Source organism: Vigna umbellata, chromosome 4 (genome assembly GCF_029865625.1).
Source record: "Vigna umbellata cultivar VRB3 chromosome 4, Vumbellata_1.0, whole genome shotgun sequence".
Lineage (NCBI taxonomy): Eukaryota > Viridiplantae > Streptophyta > Magnoliopsida > Fabales > Fabaceae > Vigna > Vigna umbellata.
In genome coordinates, this window is record NC_142168.1 from 10,524,702 (window position 1) to 10,549,182 (window position 24,481).

Genomic DNA, 24,481 nt, shown 5'->3' on the forward strand with positions numbered 1-24,481 from the left:
TGGAGGGAGCTACGCTCTTCAGCAATTTATAAACATCTCGATTCAATTGGTCCTTATATTAATTCCAGAACACTTTATGCCCAAAAGATCTAACCTTTTCTTCTACTCTTATATTGATTATCCTCCACTGCCTCCAGTTGAACATCAGGCCGAGCTCCGCGGGGAGTCGAAGCCGCAAGCCGAGATCACAAGTTCCGGTGCTTGAGTGGTTATGCAAATGCAAGTTCCGATGGGAGGGAGAGTGCCCACATGGTTTTCTCGTCGGAGATTACTGGAAGAGAAGCTCTGCCACCTCCACAAGTGCACCAACCTCAACCATGTCAACCAAATCTTTGCTCAAATTCTCAAAGCCAATCTACACCATGACCTCTTCGTCGCTCCCAAACTCATCGCCGCCTTCTCCCTCTGCCGCCACCTCACTTCCGCCGTCAACGTCTTCAACCAGCTTCCCCACCCCAATGTCCACCTCTACAATTCCATCATCAGAGCTCACGCCAATAACCACTCACACCCATCTCTACCATTCAACGCTTTCCTCCAAATGCAGAAAAGCGGTCTCTTTCCTGATAACTTTACCTACCCTTCTCTCCTTAAGGCTTGTATCGACTCTTCCTCGCTTCCCTTGGTCCGAATGATTCATGCCCATGTTGAAAAATTTGGTCTCTACGGAGATATTTTCGTGCCCAATTCACTCATTGATTCGTATTCCAGGTGCGGGAGTTCCGGGCTTGATGCGGCCATGAGCTTGTTTTTGGTCATGGAGGACAGGGATGTGGTCACTTGGAACTCCATGATTGGTGGGTTGGTCCGATTTGGAGAATTGGAGTGTGCGTGCAAGCTGTTTGATGAAATGCCTGAAAGGGATACGGTTAGTTGGAACACGATGTTGGATGGGTACACCAAGGCTGGGGAGATGGAGAAGGCGTTTGAGCTGTTTGAGAGAATGCCTGAGAGGAATGTTGTTTCATGGTCGACTATGGTTTGTGGGTATAGTAAGGCAGGTGACATGGATATGGCGAGGGTGCTGTTTGATAGGTGTCCGGGGAAGAATGTGGTGCTTTGGACGACGATAATAGCGGGGTATGCTGAGAAGGGGAATGCGAGGGAGGCGACCGAGTTATATGGGAAAATGGAGGAGGCTGGGTTGAGGCCTGATGATGGGTTTTTGTTTAGTATTTTGGCTGCCTGTGCTGAATCTGGAATGCTTGAGTTGGGGAGTAGAATTCACGCGTCTGTGAAGAAGTGGAGGTTTAGATGTAGCAGTAAGGTGTTGAATGCGTTTATTGATATGTACGCGAAGTGTGGTTGTTTGGATGCTGCGTCTGAAGTCTTTAGTGGAATGATGGCGAAGAGAGATCTGGTGTCTTGGAATTCCATGATCCAGGGGTTTGCCCTGCATGGACATGGCAAGAAAGCGCTTGAGCTTTTCTCTAGGATGGTAGACGAAGGTTTTGAGCCAGATAGATGTACATTTATTGGCCTCTTGTGTGCTTGCACCCATGCAGGACTTGTTAACGAAGGGCGCAAATGCTTTTATTCAATGGAGAAAATGTACGGGATCGTTCCTGAAATTGAGCATTATGGTTGCATGGTGGACCTTCTTGGACGTGGGGGACACCTAGAAGAAGCTTTCACACTTCTGCACAGCATGCCTATGGAACCAAATGCCATTATATTGGGCACTCTTCTAAATGCTTGTCGTATGCATAATGATGTAGATCTTGCAAGAGCCGTGTGTGAACAACTGTTTAAGTTGGAGCCATCAGATGCTGGGAATTACTCCCTTCTGTCAAATATTTATGCTCAAGCAGGAGATTGGATGAATGTGGCCAATGTAAGGTTACAAATGAAGAATACAGGAAGTCAAAAGCCTTCAGGGGCTAGTTTCATAGAGGTAGAGGAAGAAGTGCATGAATTTACTGTATTTGATCGGTCACACCCTAAATCAGATTATATATATCGGATGATTGACAGATTGGTAGAAGACCTCCAACAGGTTGGATCTGTTCCAATGATACAGCAATAGAGGCGAATGAAATCATTGGTTGCATTAGCATGCACAGCACAGCTGATTTGATGCTTCAAGACATGTATATGATTATTTAGGTTGGAATACTTGTGTAAAACTGGTAATTGAGCTAATTATTACTATTCCCCAACACATCTGTAGGATGTATGAACATCCCTAAATAATGAATTAGATATAAGAGTTGTTTTTTATTCTCATCAAGATGGGTTTTGTTCACAGATTCCTAATCAGGTGTATCGTCCACCAGTGGAAGCTTACCGTAGCAGCTGTAGACAGATTAAGAAAGGGTATCAGAGAAACAACAGCCCTCGCTATTATATATCTGTTCTTGAAGATGATAGTGATGGAAAGCAATCAGAAACAGAAGAACCTCGCATTGTAGTTCAAATGGACACAGAGAGTCCTGTTATATACCAGAAGTCATGTTTGGACCATTACTTTGATAAACCTATACAAGTAAGTAATCAATGACCAAGAATTTAGTCCTTTTGTAATCAGTTTCTTTCCTAGCACCCTTGTATTGGTTTTGCTCATTTATGTTTTACAAATTGTGAAAAAAGAATAGGAAACTGCACAACATCAAGAAGTATTGGTTTTTGCTAATGGAATTCTTTTACTAATATCCCTTTTCACTTCTACCAGCAAATGTTCTGATTTCACTTTAAATATTTGGACAGGTAAGGGGAGATGTACGTGTCATATTCTATGAGAAAATGATAGGTGGTCGCCTTTTCTACTGCTGTTTTAATACAGCTTTTATTAAGAACAGCTTGCTACAGGTAATCTCATCGCATCCTTTATTCTTGGTATTTTTTGTATGCTGATATATTTAGATGGAAGGGAATTATAGCTTCAAATTTGATTAAAACCAAAATAGCAAGAATAAGTCCTTTGTCATGCAAAATCTTTTCAAGGTGAGGCCTATAAAACACTGGTATTATGCTAGTAAACAAGGAAATATAAGTGAGTAGACAAAACGAACTAGGTTATCATGATTTTAACTACAGGATATTATTTTAGAAATACAACTGTGAATATGAAATGAACTTCATACGGCATGTCATGTACACTTGAGTAGAAAATCTAGGGTGTTGACAGTGTTCCCTTTTGTATTTTTGTAGCTCACAGTACAAGAGTTGGACAAAGTTGGGAAGAAGGGAAGCTCAATATGTGGTCCTGACTTCTGCATAGAATTATTGTTTGGTCCTGCTAATACAGGATATTCGTCATCAAATATATCCAATGATGAACACTCTAGTGATGATTCTTTATAATACTATTTCTAAAAATCTTTACATAATATGGAAAGTCCATATCCAATTAACTTGTGTAACGTATTCCTGCAAAATGATCCCAACCATGAGTCCCTCACAGTGCCATGTAGCAAGTGCATTCATTCCTCCAACTGTCTTGCTGTATATGTTTTCATTGGCGAAAGGCATGGGGAGTAAGTGTAATTTTTGTATTATGTTAGTCATTGAGTAGCATTTGGCTGAAGATGAGGTTGAGAGCCTTTTAATGCAAAATTTCACCAATTTTCTTGTTGGATTTAGTTTCAATGTTTAAACTAATTAAAGAATCATCCATTCGTGTAAAAATACATCAAGGGTTTGATGACAACAGTTTAAAAATTAGCATTCTTATAACGGTTTAGCAACCTTTTAATGATAGTGTAAAGTTCTTTTTACTGATGGTGGACCAAAAGTAAACACTTTCAGTACAGTTTAGTCCAACATGGAAATATTTTCAGTGCAATTCTATCAAGTTTTAGACACTTAATAAAAAAATTAGCAGTTTAGTGATTTTCTGGTACATCTGTTTCTTCCTCGTGGGGCGATTCTCTTATGGTAAAACAAATATCCAGTGCGTTCAAAAAAGGATGTTTGATTGACATTTCTCAGCATTATTATTATGGTCAACACGCCCCCCACCTTCGTTTCTTTAGTTAATCAAAAGTCTGAGAAAACAGCTATGCCAATTCAAAGTCATGGTGGTAAATGCAAATTGTTTTCAATGATCCTTTCAAATTTGTTATAATAGAGAATCAGAAGAGATAGATGGAGTTTTGGCACACTTAACATAAATAGTTAGTAGTGATTTAAAGAAAGTAATAGGAACCATAAGTTATGGAATGTCATAAGTTTGAAGCGAAAAGAGTTGAAAGGAAATAAAAATGGGTGAGAAGAATGCAAAGATTTTACTCAGGCAAATAAAAAAAATTAACTTTTCATTTTCTACTCTCATCCAAATAATACATTAGACATGGTAATGCCCAGAAAAATCCACATAAAGAAAATACCATTACAATTTGGATGGAATCATTCCCCGTTTCTAAGTACATTGGTTAAGGAAATAATCTATACTCTTAAACAAGCCGGTGGTTGGTAAGGTCCCCATTGTAATCTGCGAGCCTTGCACACCATGTTTCAGCTTAAGCTACTTTGTGGAATCAATCAGAACAATCTAGTATCTGGTTTGTCTCCTTGTCGAGGGCAAACAAGCAGCCAAGCACACAATCAGAAGTTTGGCTTCCTGTTGTTGCTGTTAGGTCAATGTTGCTGCTTTACGCGTTGCATAATCCTCCACAATACTGATCGAACTCTTGCTATGGCGGAGTGAAAACTCTGCAAGTAGAATCTGGCATTCTTCTACAGTCAGATCACCATGATGGCCCTGCATATGTTGCAGAAAATTCAGTCCCTGAGATGTCACAAGGCATGCAGCAAACTTGGATCATGGCATAAAAAATTGATTGAACAATAAATCTTGTTTATATCTTTATTTACACGAAAAATCAATTGTGATTATGTGCTATGCTCAGCGCATTGCTTGTTTTGCGAAAAACGAGTATACAAATCATGTTATTGGTCGCAACCACTTGTTCGGCAACAAAGTTGTATAAATGGAAGAACCAATGCTTATGGTGCAAGCATCATCTGCATTCCTACTAATGCTGCAGGAGATCTTTTAGTAAAGGTAATGTAAGGGAAAGTTGCAAAGAGAAAATGCTCCGATCTTCCTGTCTACAACTTGTAAAAAGAAGCTACACTTAACATATGTATATTGGGTGGCAATTCTCTGGACTCTACCTATATTTGTGTGTGCTGGCTGTTGGCAATAGCACGGAACCAATTCAGCCTTTTTTTATTAAACTTTACTTCAGTGGGGTTATTTCCAGAGCCACTTGCTATCTTTAATATGCACGCTGCTCTACATTTAACATGTGTTTTTCTGTGTTAACTTCTCTCTCAGCGTATGCTTTTTATGTTTATCCATCCCTGTTAATTTCTCATGATGGCCAAAAGATCTCATGATGACACTCTGAACAGTAAGTAGCTTGAAACCCCTTTCATTTTCTGCATTAAATGTTATTCGATACATTTGGTGGCTGATCCGACTAAGACTTTTGATTCTGAATTATTTTCTCTGGGTAGTGTACTAGGTATGTTTGGCCTGGCTTATTTCTAGCTTTTTGTTTTCTTTTCAATTAAAGGAAAACCTGTGCCAAATATTCCTTATATAAAAGCTCTAGAAAAATTAAGTACCTTATTTTGTAAAAATAGATAATATAGTTATGATATTATGACAATTTGTTACCCCATATAAATCTTACAATTATTTTTATAGTAAATTTATTAAGTAGCTTTCATTCTAATTACTCTATAAGGTTAGATTACGTCTGTTCAACAAATTACTTAATATATTATCTTTGCTTCCAACAATGACATGAAAAAAATAAAAATAAATCACTTAATTTTTTTTTTCAAAAGTCTGAAGGAACCTCAAGGAATACATAACGTAATATTTGTCAAACAATTAAGGGGTGTCCATTGTTTTTCAAACAAATAAATATATTGGATTATGGATAAAAGGAGTGTCATGGTAATTTTGACGAATCCTCAGAAAGTTTCAGCTTAATTTCTTAAAAAAAAGTGAAGGTTCGGTGAATTTCAATTTGGGTTTGCTGAATAGATAACACGTAATTGAGTCACGGCTTCGAGAATCAAAAGACCGTGTCAATAGAAAAGTTGAATACTGTTAATTTATTAAATACTAATATGTTTTAAATAATCATTTATTTATATAAGGTGATATAAACAAAATTAATCAACCTAGCTCTTTATTTTAATTTCATGTTGGGCCAGTAGGTGGGTAGACTCTACATATGTTATGTGAGGATCTGAAAGAAGGATTAGTTTTGGTCATGAGATATAAGCTAGTATTTCGGATCTTCAAGATTCATCTTGCTATAATAGTTTAATCCAATTTAAAGTATACCAATCCTCTCATGAATAAATGCAAGCACCATTTTCTATATTGGGATCATAATAATCTTATCATGCAACTGGATTGTTTTGAATGATAAATCAAAATAAACAGCTAATCAAATGATAAACTTTCTCATCATCCATGGACATTAATGTTGTGAAACTGACCCATTGGGTGGTCTTGGGTACTTGAGCATGATAAGAGATAAATTTGAGTCTAATAGTAATACAAGACTAATATCCTACTCTCTTTTTATCTTTTGAATCCTACGTGTACTTCTCTATGACAGTTTCCAACGTCTACAAGTTGTGAACAATTTCAAAGTTGGAAGTTGGTGTAGAAACAAGTTAGTGGCAAAGAAGTTGACACATAGCCGAAAAAGGGTTTGATCCATCCAACACTACCAAATAAAGCTCTGGAGAACCCTACGTGTTTATCAAACTCTATCCAATGGCCCATACTTCAGAGACACCCAACTTGGATTAGATGCCACTGTCAAAAAAACAAAACAAAAAGGATGTAGATGCCGTACAAAAAAATTTTGTGGTTCACATTAAGCCTCATTCTACATTTATACACATTCCACCAAATTCTCATCACTTCATTTCATTTCACTCTTATTATCTGTTCAAAAACAAACAACTCAACAAACATGGAAGCATGTTTTCTCTCCCACAATTCCTTCGCCATATCCACAGATCAACTCATCCCCACTACCAGAAACGCCTCTCTATCAAACTCCAAGCGATCTTCTCAACCTTTCCACTCTACAAAAGTTAGAACCCCATTTCCCATATCATGTAAGTTCCTCACACTAACATCTTCCTCTTAATACAATGTTTTTAATCTTAAAAAAGCTTGAAATCTCATGATAGGTTGCCACATGTCATCATCGTCACCGTTGTATGATGATGAGAAGCCCAGACTGAGTGGTGATTGGCGATCTTTCCGTGCAAAACTGGTGGCAGGAGAGCAGTTGCAAAGGCCGGAGGAGGTTTCTAAGGTGAATGATCCAGACACTGTGGTGGATCATCCTCCAGCCATCACCATTGCCGATAAATGGGCCCACGTAATCCACGAGCCGGAAAAGGGGTGCTTGCTAATTGCGACCGAAAAGCTGGATGGGGTCCACATCTTCGAGCGGACGGTGATCCTTCTGCTGTCAACCGGGCCCATAGGGCCATCAGGGATCATCCTGAATAGACCGTCCCTGATGTCCATCAAAGAGACGAGATCAACGGCGCTAGATGTGGAGGGGACGTTTTCCAACAGTCCCTTGTTCTTTGGGGGACCCTTGGAGGAAGGGCTGTTTCTATTGAGTCCAAAAGAGGGTGAGGGTGAGGGTGAGGGTGGTGATGACGGGGTGGGGAAGAGTGGGGTGTTTGAGGAAGTGATGAAGGGCTTGTATTATGGGGCAAAAGAGAGTGTGGGTTGTGCTGCGGAAATGGTCAAGAGAAATGTCGTTGGGCTTGGGGAGTTTAGGTTCTTTGATGGCTACTGTGGCTGGGAGAGAGAGCAACTCAGAGATGAGATAAGGGCTGGCTATTGGACCGTGGCTGCCTGTAGCCCAAGTGTTGTTGGGCTTGGGAGAGTCGGAAGTGTTGGTCTTTGGGATGAAGTTCTTGGGCTTATGTCCAGAAGAAAGGTGATGTGAATCGAAATGTGACGAGTGTTTCATCCTACACCTCCAACATCTCATCCTGCACCTCCAAAAATTCCATTTTTAACCTTCTGACATTCTGCACCTCCAACCTTTTTAAAAATTTCATTTTTAACTTTCTTCTCTTTCTAATTAAAGACATTTTATTTTCTTCTCTTTTTCTTTTAAAGACACTCTACATCACCTTAATGATAATTCTAATTTAATTTAAAATTTAAATATTATTTAATATAATTTTATATTGTAATAATTATTAAAATATGATTTATATTATAATAATAACTATATTAAAAAAATAAAAATAAAATAATTAAAATAAAAATAAAAATAAAATAATAATAATAATATAAAATTTGACTTAATATATTCAAATATATTAAATTATATTAAAATATTAAAATAAATTAAACAATTATTAAATTGTAAATAAAAACAAAAAATTTTAAAAACTTGTTATCGAGAATCAGTTTTGTTTTTTATTTAAAATTTAATCAATATTTATTTTAACTAAATATTATAGCATTATTTATTATATTTTTATATTTTAATAATTATTTAATTTATTTAATATTTTGATATAATTTAATATATTTAAATATATTAAATGTGATTTTTAATATAATTTTTATTTTTATTACTTTTACTCTTATTTTAGTTATTATTATTTTTATTTTTTAATAAAACTATTATAAAAATATAAATCATATTTTAATAATTATTAAAATATAAAAATATAATAAATAATGCTATAACTTTAATTAAATTAAATATTGATTAAATTTTAAATAAAAAACAAAACTGATTTTTGATAACAAATTTTTAAAAATTTTTGTTTTTATTTACAATTTAATAATTATTTACTTTATTTTAATATTTTAATATAATTTAATATATTTGAATATATTAAGTGAAATTTTATATTATTATTATTATTTTATTTTTATTTTTATTTTAATTATTTTATTTTTATTTTTTTAATATAGCTATTATTATAATATAAATAATATTTTAATAATTATTAAAATATAAAATTATATTAAATAATATTTAAATTTTAAATTAAATTAGAATTAATTTTAAGGTGGTGCAGAGTGTCTTTAATAAAAAAGAGAAGAAAATAAAAATATAGTTATTAAAATATCTTTAATAAGAAAGAGAAAAAAGTTAAAAATTGGAGGTGCAGGATGTCAGAAGGTTAAAAATGGAATTTTTGGAGGTGCAGGATGAGATGTTGGAGGTGTAGGATGAAGCACTCAAATGTGACAGTTACTATCTGTCAGCGTTGTAAATTATAATTATTTTCCTAATTATTGTCTTTTGGTATGTTTAACTGTCCAAATTTTTTGCCTTAAAAGTAATGAATATTATTGTCCTAATTAACGGATTTCAATTGAACTTAATCTAACTCAGCTACCAAACATCTACTCAATTTACACAATTCCTAAATCTGTAGCTCGTTCAAAAAGGACTTGGGATTTAGATTACCATCACCATAATAAACATGTAAAAGGGCAAATATTGCATATTATAAAACAATTATCGAAGAATAATCACACATAAATACATATTTATTGGGGGAACCACCGAAAGTCGAGGAGAAGAAGAGTGTGGTGTGGTTGGGTTACTTACTTGTTGCAGAAATGGAAGAAGAACAAAACGGTGGCCGTTTCGATGTTGTAATACTTGGGGCGTCGGGATTCACAGGCAAATACGTTCTCCGAGAAGCCATCAAATTCCTTAACACCCCATCCTCGCCGCTCAAGTCCATCGCCATAGCGGGCCGAAGCCCACGAAAGCTTTCCCAGGCCCTGGAATGGGCCTCCCGGCCCAACGCTCAACTCTCGCTCCCCATCCTCACCGCCGACACCTCCGACCCTTCCTCCCTCCGCGCCCTCTGCGCCCGCACGCGCCTCCTCCTCAACTGTGTCGGTCCCTTCCGCCTCCACGGCGAGCCTGTCGTCGCTGCCTGCGCGGCCGCCGGCTGCGACTACCTTGACATCTCCGGCGAGCCCGAGTTCATGGAGCGCGTCGAGGCCGCGTACCACGACCACGCGAAGGAGAGCGGGGCGCTTGTGATCTCGGCTTGCGGCTTCGACTCCGTGCCCGCGGAGCTCGGCGTGATGTTCAACTCGAGGCAGTGGGTGGAGCCCGCGGCGCCGAACCGCGTGGAGGCTTACGTGGCGCTGGAATCGGAGAAGAGGATTGTGGGAAACTTTGCCACTTACGAATCCGCGGTTCTCGGCGTCGCCAATGCGCACAAGTTGCAGCAACTCAGAAGGTCGCGGCCTAGAAAACCTAGGCCTCAGGTGACACTACCATTTCTTGTTCTTTTTTTTTTCCCACTATTTTTTTTTTCTTGGATTCAAAATCAACATAACCACAGAAGGTCATGGATGTTATGAAACTGAAAACGAGGGATAAGAAAAGATCTATAGAACTTTAGCAGTAACGAAAGTGATATTAAAAAACTTTTATTTGAATTTTAATGTTGGGTTACTTCAAGACACGTTTATTTCCTTGATTTTGTTGCTATACTTGTATGTGTTGCTTGAGATGTTTAACTTTTTATTGTTGATAATAAATACTTCATGGATTTTTCTTTTTCTTTTTCAATTCTTCAGCATCTATAGGTGTCTAGTAATAATTATTGAATATGTAAACAAATTTAAAATAGTAGCATTCTTGCTGGATGCTATCCCACTACAGTGTTTTGGATTCACCTGCTGCCTACCGGTATCTGTAAATGATGGCTATGGAAATAACAATTATAGATATACATTGTCAGAAAAATAGAAGTTCATTTAGTTATTATAGAAATCTGATTTTAGAAGGTGTCTCCTAGAGTTGTACAAGGTATATATGAATGAGAATTGGACAGGTATTATGTGTAAATGTTGTTTTCGATTATTGTTATCTGTGCAAATTCTTGTTAACGGAAAATATGCTGTCGTGTAAAAGTATGCTTCTTAGTTCTTACTTTCATAGTGGATTATTGTCATATTTTTTCGTAAGATCTATAATTACTTGAGCACACTATCATCCTTTTTCCCTTCTTTCTTGCTTTTTTTTTTCTAATTTAATGACCATGTCTTTGACGGAGATTAACTTAAGTTATTGTTTATAGTGTTGACTACTAACTCGTTAAAATTGTTTCATTTAAGAACTTACATTTTCATGGTTGTAGATCCCTGGACCTCCTCCTTCAAAAGGAGAAACTATAGAGAACCAGAGGAAAATTGGCCTTTGGGCAGTGAAGCTACCTTCAGCAGATTCAATTGTAGTTCGGAGAACTCTGTCAACTCTGACAGAAAACCCCCAGGGTCTCCCTGGGCTGAGTGAGAGTGCTGAAATGGTTGAGAAAAGAGAAGCCTTCTGGTCAACTGTGAAGCCAGCTCATTTTGGTGTGAAAATAGGCACAAAATCTTTGTTGGGCATTCTCCGAATCATCATGGTTGGAGTTTTCATTGGTCTTTTAGGAAGCACTAGTTTTGGAAGGGGGCTTCTTTTGAAATTTCCTGAAATATTCAGCCTTGGTTGGTTCAGGAAGAAGGGCCCCTCTGAAGAGGAGGTGGCAAGTGCTTCCTTCAAGATGTGGTTTGTTGGACATGGTTTTACTGATAGGACTATTGCTGCTCAGGGAAACACAAAACCTAACATGGAGATTGTAACAAGGGTAATGGGACCTGAAGTTGGATATTTAACTACACCAATAATTCTTATTCAGTGTGCTCTCATTCTTCTCAGCCAACGCGAGAACCTTCCAAAAGGAGGAGTTTACCCTCCTGGGATTATCTTTGGTCCAACTGATCTCCAGGAAAGACTTCAACAAAATGGAATATCCTTTGATGTCATCTCAAAAAGCAATATTTCTTCTTGACTCTTTTTCTGTTTCATAGAAATGTACTCCTTAAAACGAACTTTTATACTAAGATTTGGCTTGATATGCTTTCAGTCATTCATTCGTCATCTGTTATATCTTATACCTACTCATTTACTTTTGTCTAGTGATAGTTCAAACAATGGCAGAATCACGTTAAGCAGAATATAAAAACATATGTATCAAAAGATATTTTTTTTACTCACTATTTGGTACAATATTGGCATAAGGAAATTCATGTTCCCTTTATTCGAATTTAAACTGCCAAATTATTACTGACATGGTTTACTTATTTGTAAAATTCCATCAGCGCCATTGTAGAGAAAGCTCGACAGACAACTTCAAACCTAGAAAATCCAGAACTCTTGCCCAGACTATCAAATTCTTTCTCAGTTCTTTCCCTTCCACCAGGAGTAATAAACATGATGTTATCAAGAATTGAAATCATTTTATGTTCATTTGTGGGTTCTGGATCTTCTGGCAGTATGAAATCCCCAACAATGACCTTTCCCTTTGGTGGCAAAGCTTTGTGACAATTGCTCAAAAGTTCTATGACTTTTTCATCGGACCAATTATGGGTTATAGCCTGGAACAATGTTAGCCAAGTACAAACGCACAGAAAATAAAAATTGGTTGGATCTTCATTAGACATCTGATAGAAAAAGATCATTGAAGTTTAGGTAATATGTTAACCTTAAGCATAATTGCGTCACCCTGTGGAACACCTTCAAACATATTCCCCCCAACATGCTCAACCCCTAAATGAACAAGCCGTCATAGTTATGGTAAAGGTGATTGATTGATCAATTACATGCCCAGAAACAATTAAGTTTTATATTGATTTACCTGGAATGGGTGATGAGTTTTCAATTACATGTGGGAGGTCAAAATTAATTCCCTTAATTGAAGGGTATTTGGAGATGATCATTTTGAGGCACTGTCCAGTTCCACCTCCTACATCAACCAAAATTGATATGCCCTCGTATCCTGTGTATACTTCGAGTATTTTTTTCATGTGGGTGGTGCAAATGTCATACATTGCTGTGTTAAATACGTGGTTTATTTCAGGATATTTCCCAAAGTATTCGAACTTGGACATTCCATGAACCTTCTTGAATAGGTCAATCTCAGGATCAATAACCACCTCCTTAAAATTCAGCCTACATTACGACAAAGTCAGAATTTCTACATCATATTTCTTCTTATTTTAATAAGAAAATATTGCAAAAGCTTATAGATCACTCCATTGATAAGATTCATGCTTACATTATGAGTGTTAAATCAATTCATCACAATGATCTTTTAAATCAGAGCATTTTCCGTAGTACCCATTCAGAGAATTCAGGATGAGTCTCACTAATTCATCTCACATTTACACAATCCACTCTAATAATGTAATGTCTAAGTAACGTAAGTTTTATTTATTTTTATCAATAGATAATCTGTTTTTACCTTAAAATATTGATTTTATAACAAAAAGTTACTTTTTCATTCTTAAAAACATTGATGTTGTTAAATCTAGATTACATTGTTAAGATTTCACACGGTCAAAATGGGCTAGAATTTGCAGGTCAATCCGATCTTCCATAGGTTTGGACGAGGTTGGATTTGAAAAAAATGTTATTTTTTTATAAGAGTCAATTTTCAATCTGATCTACTTAGAACTCGGTTCACATCAATCCATTTAGTTTAATTTATTTATTTATTATTTTGTATTTTGATTTTTTATTAGTTAACATGTTCTTATAGTATTGTAGATGAAGATAAAGAAGAAGATATTTCAAAAGAACAAAATATTATAAATTTATGCATTCAAAACTTAAGTGAGATAAAAGTAATTAATATAAAAAGCTTATTTATTCACTTTTTGAGTTTGTTTTTAGATTACATTTGAATTGTATGTTATTTTTTTTATTTTGAGTTGTATTTAGAGTTTAACATCATCTTAAAGTAAAATTTAATTAAATTTAAATTATATTTTTTTTAATTTAAAAAAACTTACAATTGAGTGAGCGTGAACCCATCTATTTAATTCATCAACTTGAGGTAGACCAAATCGAGTTCGAATTATTTTGACTCAGTGTGAATTGGATTGGATTAGTTCACTAAGTAACTAACATGTGGTGAATCATACTAGGTCCGTCAGATAACTTGTTTTGACAACTCTATTAAAATTCATTAAATTAATCTCCCTGTCATAAAAACAAATTCCTAGTTTAAAAACCTCTAAACAAACGGACGTGTATATAAACTTAATAAACAAACGGACGTGTATATAAACTTAATCACCTCGCTCTTTCACCTACTTAATCTCAAATGAAAAAACAGATCAGTCTCTTAATTTAAACAATGCACTTGAGCAACTTGAATCAAATTACTGTAAGAGCCAATTCTTATTTCCAAACACTTCTGGTCAGGGTGCTCTACTAATAGGAGTTTTCTTTAAATCATAGCTATTAACTTAAACAGTAAAAATAATGGTTAATTTATACTTATCTGATATTATAATAAATTTCGTGCAGTTCAATTTATACAAATATATCTTGCAAATAATGACATACTAATTTACCAATGAAAACACTTACCACACCCCTGATAATGCAGGGTGACACAGAAACGAAGTGAAAGAGGCGAGGTAACCATCACCATTTTCATCACGCACGAAGTATTTACCCGATGCGGAAACTCCATATACTCTCACGCTGCCACCATCTCCGTCGCTGCGAGAAGAAACAGTGAGAAGAGAGTAGCTAGCAAGCAATCGCAACAAACGCTCCAGTCTATTGGCCAAATCACGGCGGTGTTGTTGCTGTGTTGGTATCAATAACTTGGAAGCGATTTCAGAGGGTGACATGAACCCACCACTCTCCACTGAACCTTCCTTCGCAATTATGTCAAACACGTTGAGCTCAATTGCAGCGTTTAGAGCCGCGGGAAACACCACGTTGGAACCCAGCACCATGGCACGGAGGGTGGTCTCAGTGTCGGCTCTTTCCACCACAACATGGTTCTCCTTCTCTGAGAAACACAATCCCATGTTAATTTCGGTTAATGCAGTTCTGTATATGTTTTTTTTTCTCTGTTTTGGTTTCCTTATTTACGTGCTGTTTTTATAGCCACTTTAACAGTTGTGGGGTAACGTATGGTTTTGCTTTCAGCCCTTCGCTACTGTGATATTTCCAAATTGTTGTTAATTAAATAAAATAATGATTTTTAAATTGCAATCATGTTTTACCCTATGAATACTACCAAAAATCATATTTAGCCCTAATTTTAAATTTGTTGCCTCTGTCTCCTACTATTTTTGTTATCAACGGAAAACGAGAATCGTGTGGTTGAACTCTGCAACTGCAAATGAGTGCTTGCAAAACCCTCACGTGTTTTCCACTCGCTTCTTCTTCTTCTTCCTTCTTCAAACGAACCTTTATCGTCCCACATCAACGTCTAACCCTCACTCGGAAATGTTCCACGTCAGCCCTAACCGCGGAAGAATCCGAACTCCAATCTCTGACCGTCCAACACCTCCTCACCAGCCCCGACGGTGTCTCCACGCTCATGAAGATGGACCGCAAGCCTCTTCTCCCTCACCAATCTCATGTGCCTCGCTGGTTCCCCTACCTCGATGCCTTTCGCTGTCAAAACGGCACCGTTTTGACCAGCGCCGAGGTCGTCGAGGTCCTCGCGCCCTGCATATCGGAGGACCGGTGGCGGAGGTTTGGGAGCGTGGTTCGAAACCGGAGCTATTCCGTCTGCCTTGTCGTCGAAGGGCTCTGCGACTTTGGCAACGTCTCTGCTGCTTTCCGGTCCGCCGACGCGCTTGGCGTTCAGTCCGTCCACGTCGTGTCGTGTGACACCAACAAAAGGTGTTGTTGACATTGTAGAGGTGAAATTTTAGGAGCACTCTCGTTTCGCTCTCATAGGTTTAGTTTTTCTACTCAGATTTGACGTATCAGAGAGTATTATAATTCATAGTAAGTAGCCGTGATTTAAATCAGTAATGTCGATATGTTAGCTTCGAGTTTAGAGAGAGTAAAACATCATTTTAGTTCCCGAAAGGATATATGACTGTTACATTTTTAAATAACATCAATCCATCAATAAGTGTAATCTATCAATAGCATTAATCCAAAATTAAAAAATAAATTGATTATGTAATAATATTAAGGTATGTTTAGGGATTAAGCAACTTGAAATTTCAGACTTCCTTGGAGTTTTCTTAGGATTAGTAACTAATGTCATGACACTATACCCTTTTTGGGACTTCATTTTTTTTTGTCCCTGGTGCTGTTAGATATTAGAAAACTGATGTCAATTTGCATTAAGTTTCGGAAATATGTTAAGGCATTATTATTATGAGTTCTGAATTGTGTTGTTTAGGCATTATTGAAACTGCTAGTGTTATCTCTGGTGATTATGGGATGGGTCTTAGGTTATGATTTCGTTATTATCAAGTGTAACTGAAGTTAGGAGACTCTTTTGGTTGAAATGTTTTGTCTGGCTTCCTTGTTGCAGGTATAAGGATAATCGACATGTAAGCATGGGTGCAGAGAAATGGTTGGACATTGAGCTGTGGGATTCTACGAAGGAGTGCTTTAAAATGTTAAAATCACGTGGTTATCGAATTGCCACTACTCATGTGGGAATGGATGCGGTATGATTTGTTTATACTATATTTCTTTGCCTATTGTGCTTTGTTTCAGATACTTACATATATGATCCCAAGTCTGGTTAAAGGTGCGTATTGTGTTAAGTAAAAGTTAAAACTTTGTTGAATCTCTAACATGCGTATTTCTAGAGATATTTTGTGCAGCCTGTAATCATAGTATATACTAGTGCCTTATATTCATTGTTGATTTTCATTATCATAAATTGTAAAGCTAAATGTTGAAAATTTTCAATTGATATGTTAGTTTATGTTATTAACATTTTTCTTGTTGTGTATAGGTTTCTATTCATGACTTAGACTGGTCGCACCCAACTGCAATCGTGGTCGGAAATGAAAATAGGTTAATTCCTGCCTTTTCTTGATGTGCTATACTTAATTTTATAAACCATTGGATAAAGAAAATTCCGTGTAATACTTTAGACAACGCAAATGTGAGCCCAATGAACTGTCATTTGTTCATGTTTACTGAATATTAACTGAAGTGGTCAGGGAATCACCAACAGTCTATACTTTTAAAGAAAATGTTAAATAGTTGTTATATATCCCGTGACTTAGGTTCTACTTTTGTTCAGGTTTCGTATGTATTTAACAATGATTATGTTCACGTTTCAGGGGTATTAGTGATGAGGCATTGGAGTTGTCAGATTTGCACTGCAGTATTCCAATGGCAGGAATGGTGGACTCTTTCAATGTTTCAGTCGCTGCAGGAATCCTCATGCATCATGCTGTTTGTAATAGAATATCTCGCATGGTAATGATTTTAGTTATGTACTTTATGAGGTGATCAATGAAGACTCGTATATTTGAATCTTATATCTGGATTTTGTCATTTTAATAGTGATTCTAGCAAATCTTTATTCTTTACTGTCTCCATCTGATGAATTAAAGAGCATATTTCATTTAGTCTGAATTCAAGGAAATTGAAAAAGCTGCTTCTCAGTTTTGTACTTCTAAATTTGATTAATCGTGAAAACCCATAGATTAAATTATTTAAGTTTATCATAGAATTTTCTTGTTTCAAAGAAGGAATTGATAGAACCGATAAAAGATACAATTGTACAAATGGGGTTGAGGGGAAACCAGGTTTCCTGAACCAAAAGAAAACAACAGTGAGCCAAAAAGGATCATAAAATCACATCAGAGCTGTTTAATCCCTGCATATACAAATAGGAAATGGAAACTTTTTGGAAATATTTGTGAGCATAGCACACAATCGCAATAGATTTTTCATGTAAATAAAGATATAAAAAAGATTTATTGTTCAATCAATTTTTTATGCCATCATCAAAGTTTGCTGCATGCCTTGTGACATCTTAGGGGCTGAATTTTCTGCAACATATGCAGGGCCATCATGGTGATCTGACTGTAGAAGAATGCCAGATTCTACTTGCAGAGTTTTCACTCCGCCATAGCAAGAGTTCGATCAGTATTGTGGAGGATTATGCAACGCGTAAAGCAGCAACATTGACCTAACAGCAACAAGAGGAAGTCAAAATTCTTCTGATTGTGTGCTTGTTTGTCCTCGACAAGGAGACAAACCAGATACTAGATTGTTCTGATTGATTCCGACAAAGTAGCTTAAGCTGAAACATGGTGGGCAAGGCTCGCAGATTCCAATGGGGACCTTACCAACCACCCGCTTGTTTAAGAGTATAGATTATTTCCTTAACCAATGTACTTAGAAACGGGGAATGATTCCATCCAAATTGTAATGGTATTTTCTTTATGTGGATTTTTCTGGGCATTTACCATGTCTAATGTATTATTTGGATGAGAGTAGAAAATGAAAAGTTAATTTTTTTTTATTTGCCTGAGTAAAATCTTTGCATTCTTCTCACCCATTTTTATTTCCTTTCAACTCTTTTCGCTTCCAACTTATGACATTCCATAACTTATGGTTCCTATTACTTTCTATAAATCACTACTAACTATTTATGTTAAGTGTGCCAAAACTCCATCTATCTCTTCTGATTCTCTATTATAACAAATTTGAAAGGATCATTGAAAACAATTTGCATTTACCATGACTTTGAATTGGCATAGCTGTTTTCTCAGACTTTTGATTAACTAAAGAAACGAAGGTGGTGGGCGTGTTGACCATAATAATAATGCTGAGAAATGTTAATCAAACATCCTTTTTTGAACGCACTGGATATTTGTTTTACCATAAGAGAATCGCCCCACGAGGACGAAACAGATGTACCAGAAAATCACTAAACTGCTAATTTTTTTATTAAGTGTCTAAATCTTGATAGAATTGCACTGAAAATATTTCCATGTTGGACTAAACTGTACTGAAAGTGTTTACTTTTGGTCCACCCTCAGTAAAAAGAACTTTACACTATCATTAAAAGGTTGCTAAACCATTATAAGAATGCTAATTTTTAAACTGTTGTCATCAAACCCTTGATGTATTTTTACACGAATGGATGATTCTTTAATTTGTTTAAACATTGAAACTAAATCCAACAAGAAAATTGGTGAAATTTTGCATTAAAAGGCTCTCAACCTCATCTTCAGCCAAATGCTACTCAATGACTAACATAATACAAAAAATTACACTTACTCCCCATGCCTTTCGCCAATGAAAACATATACAGCAAGACGGTTGGAGGAATGAATGCACTTGCTACATGGCACTGTGAGGGACTCATGGTTGGGATCATTTTGCAGGAATACGTTACACAAGTTAATTTGATATGGACTTTTCATATTATGTAAAGATTTTTAGAAATAGTATTATAAAGAATCATCACTAGAGTGTTCATCATTGGATATATTTGATGACGAATATCCTGTGTTAGCAGGACCAAACAATAATTCTAGGCAGAAGTCAGGACCACATATTGAGCTTCCCTTCTTCCCAACTTTGTCCAACTCTTGTACTGTGAGCTACAAATTTCAAAAGGGAACACTGTCAACACCCTAGATTTTCTACTTAACTGTACATGACATGCCATATGAAGTTCATTTCATATTCAAAGCTGTATTGCTAAAATAATATCCTGTAGTTAAATCATGATAACCTAGTTTGTTTTGTCTACTCACTTACATTTCCTTGCTTACTAACATAATACCAGTGTTTTATAAGCCTCACCTTGAAAAGATTTTGCATGACAAAGGACATACTCTTGCTATTTTGGTTTTGATCAAATTTGAAGCTATAATTCCCTTCCATCTAAATATATCAGCATACAAAAAATACCAAGAATAAAGGATGCGATGAGATTACCTGAAGCAAGCTGTTCTTAATAAAAGCTGTATTAAAACAGCAGTAGAAAAGGCGACCACCTATCATTTTCTCATAGAATATGACACGTACATCTCCACTTACCTGTCCAAATATTTAAAGTGAAATCAGAACATTTGCTGGTAGAAGTGAAAATGGATATTAGTAAAAGAATTCCATGACAAAAAACCAATACTTCTTGATGTTGTGCAGTTTCATATTATTTTTTCACAATTTGTAAAACATAAATGAGCAAAACCAATACAAGGGTGCTAGGAGAGAAACTGATTACAAAAAGACTAAATTCTTGGTCATTGATTACTTACTTGTATAGGTTTATCAAAGTAATGGTCCAAACATGACTTCTGGTATATAACAGGACTCTCTGTGTCCATTTGAACTACAATACGAGGTTCTTCTGTTTCTGATTGCTTTCCATCACTATCATCTTCAAGAACAGATATATAATAGCGAGGGCTGTTGTTTCTCTGATACCCTTTCTTAATCTGTCTACAGCTGCTACGGTAAGCTTCCACTGGTGGACGATACACCTGATTAGGAATCTGTGAACAAAACCCATCTTGATGAGAATAAAAACCAACTTTTATATCTAATTCATTATTTAGGGATGTTCATAATAGTAATAATTAGCTCAATTACTAGTTTTGTACAAGTATTCCAACCTAAATGAGACTATTAACATGTAAACAATCCAAATTAGCATGCCCTCAGTAAGTGAAAATTAGCATGCCAACAAGAAAATAAATATAACGTGGCTTTTATAAACCATTCCAGAAAGATAATGCAGTATTAAAAACATTGTTGTATCATAAATAGTGGTGAACTAGCCTCTTGTAGCTCTGAGATGACAAAGAATATAGTGTCAATGTTGACTGTATCATAAAGCCGGATACGCCGTAATTCTCTGCTAGACGGTGGAGGCAACTTCACTTTTAGTGTTCCATTTCCAGTTTGTCTTGGGACACAATTTGAAAGTAGACTGTCCCAATATGCCACATATCGTCTTTGACTTGGTATTGATACCTGATCCCACATAGGCAATAACATTAAGTGAACTAAATTCTTTGATTAACTTCCTTGATTTGAAAGAAAGTACATATTATTTTCACATTCAGAACCATTTCTTATCAGTTTACCATTAGTGTATAGTCATTGCTTTCTTGAAAATGATAAACATTAGCAAAAACTTTTGTTAGTGAAGATAGATTTACTTTTAAAATTGTTGGAACTATACCTAATTTAACTTACTCCTTCATTATTGGTTGTTCGTCTGTCTGCATACAGTTGAAGAGCCTCATCTGCTGACATGCCGCAATAAGTTAAGTATGCACACACCATTAATCCTGTTCTACCTTTTCCTGCCTGCATAATGTAAAAGAATACAAATAAGAAAAAATGTAGCTAGTTGTAGTTTGATGTGCTAGAGGAGAAAGTATTTTGCTTGTAAACTTAACATCTAAATAATTTTCTGCTTTGTAGCAAACTAATTAATCTTGGAAGCATCCAACCAAAATTTCGCTTACTTTTAAATGACATTTATATTTAAGAGGGCTCTGATTTATACGTAGTTTAAAGTGGAACAAATCGGCACAATCTTTATCAAATATCAAATACAAGCTTCTAGGATCATCAAGAGTGCTAGCCATAAGTCCATAAGAACTTAAGGCCATTTGTTGCAAACTTTCAAACAACTTTAAAACTAATTTAGATAAGTGAAGGCTTAATTCTGAAGATGAAGTGAAGTCCATAACAACATAAGCCCATTTGTAGCATATTGTGATATTTATTGAGTTATTTATTTCCCCAAAATTTAATGTGATGAATTCTAAATCTTATTTGAAATTTGCTAATGATTCTAACAGGAAGTGTGACCTCTCATACCATGCAATGAATAACAGCAATATTTTTTGGGTCACTTGACAGCCATGAATCCACACTTTCACAGAAATCTCTAACCATTTCAAGAGATGGCACATGGTTATCATCAAAGGGGTATGCTTCCACACGTCCATAAAAGTGAGCAGGATCATAACTTTCTTCTATACAGAGATTGTAGATCTGAAAATTTTAGAAGTGGTATTCATTAGCTATAACAATGAGTGATAGTGGGATAGGAAACAAGTAGAATGATAAGTACAAACAACAGCCTCTACAACTGTCATTTGTCATTGATACCTAGTCAGAAGATTGAACAAGAAAAAGATTATTGATTAGTCTTCACAGTAAACATGAAAAAATAGGTAATGATAGTTTCATCCACTTTCATGAAGATTTAAGTTATATCAGACAAATGAAGAAAAGTAAATATCAGTAACAAGAAATGAAAAACGAAAATCATAATAACCCACAAGCGACCTCTATGTATCACAAGTACACAAATAATTGGTCTGAATTCAAGGGGACAAATCTGGTCTTTTTCATCAAATAAACATCACATCAGTTCCATTTGAAAGATTGGTACAAGAAACTAACACTGCCAATGCCCAAGCCTAGATTAAATGACAAAGACACACTAAAAGAAATTCTGAATTTATAGAACAAAACCAATGATTGATATCCAAAAAATGCAAATGAACAATATAGTTTAATAGACATACAAATTAGAGTACCGCTATACAAGTATGGATAATCATGATGAATTTCCAATACATTGTAGACAAGAAAAAAGATATGCACTATACATGACTATGAGTTGAGGTGCACCTTATAATGCTCATAATGTCTCATGTCCAACACAGATTTAACCTGCCAGAGAGGATTTCGATACATTGCTCGCATTCGTTGAGAAGGAAATGACATTGCTAATACTCTATCGGTGATATATGACATGTCAAGATCATAACCAGCTATAAGCATTCTTCTACGTTGCTTAGATACCAAGTTACGAATAAAATTCTTGGTTAGGTAATTAATCATGTGATGATGTATACTTAGGTCCTCAGCTTTGGGTGGTTCCTGCTTTGTAAGTTTCAATCCCATTAGGTTGATATGCCAGGTTCCACACTGACAAGGAACCTATGACAAAAGGTTGTAAAATATAGTGATAAGGGTTAGAATCACAATCAAAAAGAAAAAGAAAAGCAAAACAGTGAACTGTCTAAAAGGGAAGTGAGATAATGTCAACAATAAATATTAAGAGAGATGAGATTTGGTTCAAAGGAGACACTATTCTTATCATAGTTGATGGGAAAGACAAACATAAAACAAAAATGTTGAGAAACTTGACTTATTTTAAGCCATTATTGATCATTCATTCATGAAGCTTTATGGAACATATTCTACTCTATATATTACAAGTATTCATGGAAGCAACAAAACCTTATAGGAAAATAATATTCATTCTCAACTAACTCAGAAAACAAGGAAGCATTACAAGTATTTGTCGGTTCTTTTTTTCATATTATACTAAGAATTAAATAGAATTCAAACAACATTATATAGAAGTGCCATTATACTAATCATTTAACAAAAAATATAGGTTTTAAGCAACATCAGGCTGTTAAAGGTTTTAAACCATAGTCTTTGATATTATGGTTTTTGAGGTCTCCACAACGCAACGGGACCATATTTGTCCGCAATTTTCCATAATGTTGATAATTGCGACACAATATCACAGAAATAAGCAAGAGAGTACATCCTCCAAAAGTATCAATCATAAATTGCATTTATGATCGGTAGAAGATGAACAAACGGTGGGGCTAAAGTTATCAAATTTTGTATATTTTTTGTTCTAAGATTCCCTTTTCAAAAAGATAAAACATTTGGGCATAAATTTTCCTTCCCAGATTACTACCGTCAAACAAATATGTGATTTTTCACAGCCACATTATCCAACAACGAAAAAACGAAAACAAAAGACAGAGAGGGAGAGAGAGAGAAATTGGTTGTGATCAATGATGATACTTAATTAAGCGGAACATGTAGCTGCAGATCGGGGCTCTGAAATTGGAATAGCATAAAACAGCAAAACCTAGGGCTCCAAAGGAATGTAGGAGACCCTAGAGATGCTGATGAGGAGGTGAGATGATGAGGACCTTCGTGACCCATGTTGTGATAGGTTAGGTTGGTAACAAAAAGAGAGAAAAATTTGGGAATGGGATTGGCAGAAATGATTTGCCATATTTAGAGGTAATGATGACCTCATTTCATCACAATATCACCAAATTTGGACACAACACAGCCGAAAACATAGGAAAGGCTCTGTTTTGTTCTGTTCTGTCCTGTCTTAACTCTGTTCTTCCCCACTAGTTTTTCTCTTCTGTTATAAGGAATTTCACAAGGAAGCAAACCACTCTATGCTCTTCATTCACTTCACTCATGATTTTACAATTTTTTCTGTTCGTAAAATTTCCTGGTTTCCAAAATTGCCAATTTTTATAGATTAAGATCTTACTAGTCATGTGAGAGACATGCATTAAATTAAAAATCGATGTGTCTCTGATGTTTTTCACTTAAATTTCAATTATTTAAATAATTTAATGCTATTCTCAAACAATTAGAAATCATAAGTATTAAATTTAGGCAAATTGTATGTATAAACTAAATTCACATTTAAATTACTGTATGGTATGACCTCAATTTAGTCTGTATATATTCTGAAATCAAATAATTACTCGAACATAGTTTACTCACTAAAATTCATTTTCCTTCTCTTTTTTTTTCTTATGTAATCTCATATTTAGAGTTTTGGACTTCTTGGTTAGATCTTAAAGTATTCCATAAATATTGGA

General features: G+C 35.6%; 7 protein-coding genes and 1 long non-coding RNA gene across 10 annotated transcripts; 5 read left to right on the top strand and 3 right to left on the bottom strand.

Moving 5' to 3' along the window:
- The first annotated feature begins 33 nt into the window (after window positions 1-33).
- Window positions 34-2,417, top strand: LOC148199213 (Tetratricopeptide repeat (TPR)-like superfamily protein). 3 transcript variants are annotated; one of them, XM_088111456.1, is made up of 3 exons: window positions 34-1,894; window positions 1,975-2,129; window positions 2,249-2,417. In XM_088111456.1, the coding sequence occupies exons 1-2, from the start codon at window positions 212-214 to the stop codon at window positions 2,104-2,106; spliced, it is 1,815 nt and encodes a 604-aa protein (XP_087967582.1). In that variant the 5' UTR covers window positions 34-211; the 3' UTR covers window positions 2,107-2,129; window positions 2,249-2,417. The 3 variants fall into 3 exon arrangements, with proteins under 3 accessions (XP_087967582.1, XP_087967583.1, XP_087967581.1); XM_088111457.1 differs by having other exon boundaries at window positions 1,975-2,106; XM_088111455.1 differs by having other exon boundaries at window positions 34-2,129.
- LOC124825559 (phosphatidylinositol 3,4,5-trisphosphate 3-phosphatase and protein-tyrosine-phosphatase PTEN1) lies at window positions 2,413-3,581 on the top strand. The gene is made up of 3 exons (XM_047298194.2): window positions 2,413-2,485; window positions 2,707-2,808; window positions 3,151-3,581. Exons 1-3 carry the CDS (start codon window positions 2,417-2,419, stop codon window positions 3,301-3,303), a joined length of 324 nt encoding a protein of 107 aa, XP_047154150.2. The 5' UTR covers window positions 2,413-2,416; the 3' UTR covers window positions 3,304-3,581.
- Window positions 3,582-4,236: 655 nt separating this feature from the next.
- LOC148199214 (uncharacterized) lies at window positions 4,237-9,721 on the bottom strand. The gene is made up of 2 exons (XR_015785596.1): window positions 9,588-9,721; window positions 4,237-4,702 (listed from the first exon to the last, which is right to left on the bottom strand). It is a non-coding gene; the product is annotated as an uncharacterized LOC148199214 (long non-coding RNA).
- Window positions 6,885-8,113, top strand: LOC124825556 (PPR containing protein (DUF179)). Its single transcript, XM_047298191.2, has 2 exons — window positions 6,885-7,098; window positions 7,174-8,113. The coding sequence occupies exons 1-2, from the start codon at window positions 6,951-6,953 to the stop codon at window positions 7,950-7,952; spliced, it is 927 nt and encodes a 308-aa protein (XP_047154147.1). The 5' UTR covers window positions 6,885-6,950; the 3' UTR covers window positions 7,953-8,113.
- LOC124825554 (Saccharopine dehydrogenase) lies at window positions 8,947-11,917 on the top strand. Its single transcript, XM_047298189.2, has 2 exons — window positions 8,947-10,264; window positions 11,143-11,917. The coding sequence occupies exons 1-2, from the start codon at window positions 9,599-9,601 to the stop codon at window positions 11,833-11,835; spliced, it is 1,359 nt and encodes a 452-aa protein (XP_047154145.1). The 5' UTR covers window positions 8,947-9,598; the 3' UTR covers window positions 11,836-11,917.
- Window positions 11,918-12,015: 98 nt separating this feature from the next.
- On the bottom strand, window positions 12,016-14,896 carry LOC124825555 (isoliquiritigenin 2'-O-methyltransferase-like). Its single transcript, XM_047298190.2, has 4 exons — window positions 14,421-14,896; window positions 12,682-12,995; window positions 12,529-12,593; window positions 12,016-12,421 (listed from the first exon to the last, which is right to left on the bottom strand). Exons 1-4 carry the CDS (start codon window positions 14,870-14,872, stop codon window positions 12,125-12,127), a joined length of 1,128 nt encoding a protein of 375 aa, XP_047154146.1. The 5' UTR covers window positions 14,873-14,896; the 3' UTR covers window positions 12,016-12,124.
- Window positions 14,897-15,049: 153 nt separating this feature from the next.
- Window positions 15,050-18,306, top strand: LOC124825558 (tRNA/rRNA methyltransferase (SpoU) family protein). Its single transcript, XM_047298192.2, has 5 exons — window positions 15,050-15,698; window positions 16,348-16,486; window positions 16,780-16,841; window positions 17,114-17,252; window positions 17,846-18,306. Exons 1-5 carry the CDS (start codon window positions 15,190-15,192, stop codon window positions 17,972-17,974), a joined length of 978 nt encoding a protein of 325 aa, XP_047154148.2. The 5' UTR covers window positions 15,050-15,189; the 3' UTR covers window positions 17,975-18,306.
- Window positions 18,307-18,808: 502 nt separating this feature from the next.
- PTEN1 (Calcium/lipid-binding (CaLB) phosphatase) lies at window positions 18,809-24,475 on the bottom strand. Its single transcript, XM_047298188.2, has 8 exons — window positions 23,655-24,475; window positions 22,455-22,766; window positions 21,633-21,809; window positions 21,000-21,113; window positions 20,580-20,774; window positions 20,057-20,293; window positions 19,734-19,835; window positions 18,809-19,393 (listed from the first exon to the last, which is right to left on the bottom strand). Exons 2-8 carry the CDS (start codon window positions 22,728-22,730, stop codon window positions 19,241-19,243), a joined length of 1,254 nt encoding a protein of 417 aa, XP_047154144.1. The 5' UTR covers window positions 22,731-22,766; window positions 23,655-24,475; the 3' UTR covers window positions 18,809-19,240.
- Between the last annotated feature and the right edge of the window lie 6 nt (window positions 24,476-24,481).